Source organism: Petaurus breviceps, unplaced genomic scaffold (genome assembly GCF_028583685.1).
Source record: "Petaurus breviceps papuanus isolate PSGF00001 unplaced genomic scaffold, PetGlider_PUasm1.0 90808, whole genome shotgun sequence".
Taxonomy (NCBI): domain Eukaryota; kingdom Metazoa; phylum Chordata; class Mammalia; order Diprotodontia; family Petauridae; genus Petaurus; species Petaurus breviceps.
This window is the reverse complement of record NW_027187349.1, coordinates 15,937,530-15,939,771: the sequence shown is the minus strand read 5'-3', so window position 1 is coordinate 15,939,771 and position 2,242 is coordinate 15,937,530. Positions and strand designations below refer to the sequence as shown.

The 2,242-nt window shown below is 41.8% G+C and overlaps 1 protein-coding gene across 2 annotated transcripts in view; it reads right to left on the bottom strand.

The window, feature by feature from the left end:
• The window catches only part of ERMARD (ER membrane associated RNA degradation), a 36,388-nt gene that overhangs the window by 7,661 nt on the left and 26,485 nt on the right, over positions 1-2,242 (bottom strand). For both annotated transcript variants that reach the window (XM_069070475.1, XM_069070473.1), the window contains exon 16: positions 1,695-1,913. In XM_069070475.1, coding sequence (XP_068926576.1) covers positions 1,695-1,913 — 219 coding nt within the window. The remainder of the gene's footprint in view (positions 1-1,694; positions 1,914-2,242) is intronic.

Genomic DNA, 2,242 nt, shown 5'->3' with positions numbered 1-2,242 from the left:
TGTGTGTGTGTGTGTGTGTGTGTGTGTGTGTGTGTGTGTGTGTAGAGAGAGAGAGAGAGACTGAGAGAGAAGGAGAGAAATGAATCAGGAAATAAAAGATTATTTGAGGGGGAAAAAAAGAGTGCCAACCACATTGCCGACCACCCTCCTACACACACAGTCTCCCCTGGGCTTTCAAGACAGCTCTCTCCTGACTCTCCTCCCAGTTTAACCTTGGCTTCTTTGTCACCTTTGATGGTTTTTCATCCAGATCTACACTCCTCCCTGTAAGTTTCCTGCAGGCTCTGTCCTGGGCCCCACTCTTCTTACTCTACTCTTCTCTCTCTCTCTGTCTCTCTGTCTCTCTCTCTGTCTCTCTCTGTCTCTCTCTCTCTGTCTCTGTCTCTGTCTCTGTCTCCCTCTCTCTCTCTCTCTCTCTCTCTCTCTCTCTCTCTCTCTCTTTCTCTCTCTCTCTCTCTCTCTCTTTCTCTCTCAGCATTCCCACCCTGCCCAAGGGGTCTCATTATTACATTCCCAGATCTCTTTCCTGAGTTTCAGGCATATATCAATAATTACCTACTGAAAATTTCAAACTGGATATCCCAGAAACATCTCAAACTCAACATATCTAGACAAGAACCATTATATTTCCCCCCAAATCCTCCACTCTTCCAAACTTCCTTATATCTGTTGAAGGTAATACCATTTTTTCCCATCTCCCAGGTTTATAACCTTGGCATTATACTTGACTCTCCCTCATCACCCATATCAGAAAGTTGCCAAATCTTGCTGTTTCTACCTCTACAGCTCTCACACACAAACTCTTCTCTCTACTCACACAATCACCTTAGTCCATTTCTCACCTGGATTATTTTAACAGCTTTGTAATTGGCCTCCCTGTCCCAAGTCTTTCCTCACTTCAGTCTATCCTCCACAGAGCTGTCAAAGGGATGTTTCTTAAGCACAGATCGGACCCTGTCACTCCCCTACTACAAATTCTGATGGCCTCCTACCTCGGCTAGAATATTAACTCCTCTGTTTAACTTTCAATGCCCTTCACAAGCTGGCCCCAGCCTCTCTGCCCTGTGTGCTGGAATCCTAGCCTTCCCTCTGCTGCTCTCACAAGACGCTCCATCTGCCATCTCTGTCTCTTCACAATGATTGTCACTCATGCGGAGAATGTACTCCCTCTAGACCTCCTCAAAATGTCCCTTCTTTCCTTCAGAACGCAGCTAAAGGCCACCCTCTCCACAAAGCCTATGCTTTGGGGTTCTCTCTCTTAGTAGTCATGATAAACTCAGGTAAGTTACCACCTTCTGTTACTCTGTAAAGGTAAACTCAATGTAACAAACTCCTGGTGAGGAAACTCCCTCCACCAATGCAAATCAGTTTTAGCGAATATTCAGAAGCTAAGAGTATCAATGGTGGCAGAGCCAGTATGCACCAGAGGCAAGACTTGAACCCAAGTCTTCCTGACTTCAGGACAGAGGTCTAGCCACCCACACCTTCTGCTCCTGGCTGCTGCTAGGAGATATTAAACTCACTTCAGTAGATGGAGTTCACCTTACTACATATGAAAAATCTGAGATTTCTTAAAAGTAAAAAACAAATTTCAGTTTTCTCTGAATAAAGAAATTAAAGCTACACCTAAAGTTAATGTTATAATTGTGCTCACATCCAAAATAAAAATGTGTGTGTATATACATTGTATAAACCTGTTTAACATGCGTAGATAGTTCTGCCTCTGGCGAGACCGAAGTGTCTTTTGGGTCCACTGCTTATATCTTACTTCTGTAGTGGCAATAATTTGATCAGACACTAGGTGGCAATGTGCACTTATTTTCTGAAGAATAACAAGGACTTCAAGGACAGACCGTGGACAGTACAGAGTTCGGATGCGTTTGCTGCAAAGCTCATGAAGCAAAAGGGACCACCTGGAAATCAGAAATGAAAGTTTCATCATCACATGCTTTAAAATGAACTTGCAAGGGATTCAACTTTCACAAAACATGAATAACTTTCGTCAGAAAAACCCCAGCAAATTTCCTGAAGTCTGTGTGTGTGTGTGTGTGTGTGTGTATATATATATATATATATATATATATATATATCAAGATCCACCCAGCAGCAGTCTTCTTGCCTCACTGAATTCATAACAATAAATACCTATCTATCTAGATATTTCTAGAACTAGAAAACTATCCCTCAGCTACAAAATATATATATATATATATATATATATATATATATATATATATATATA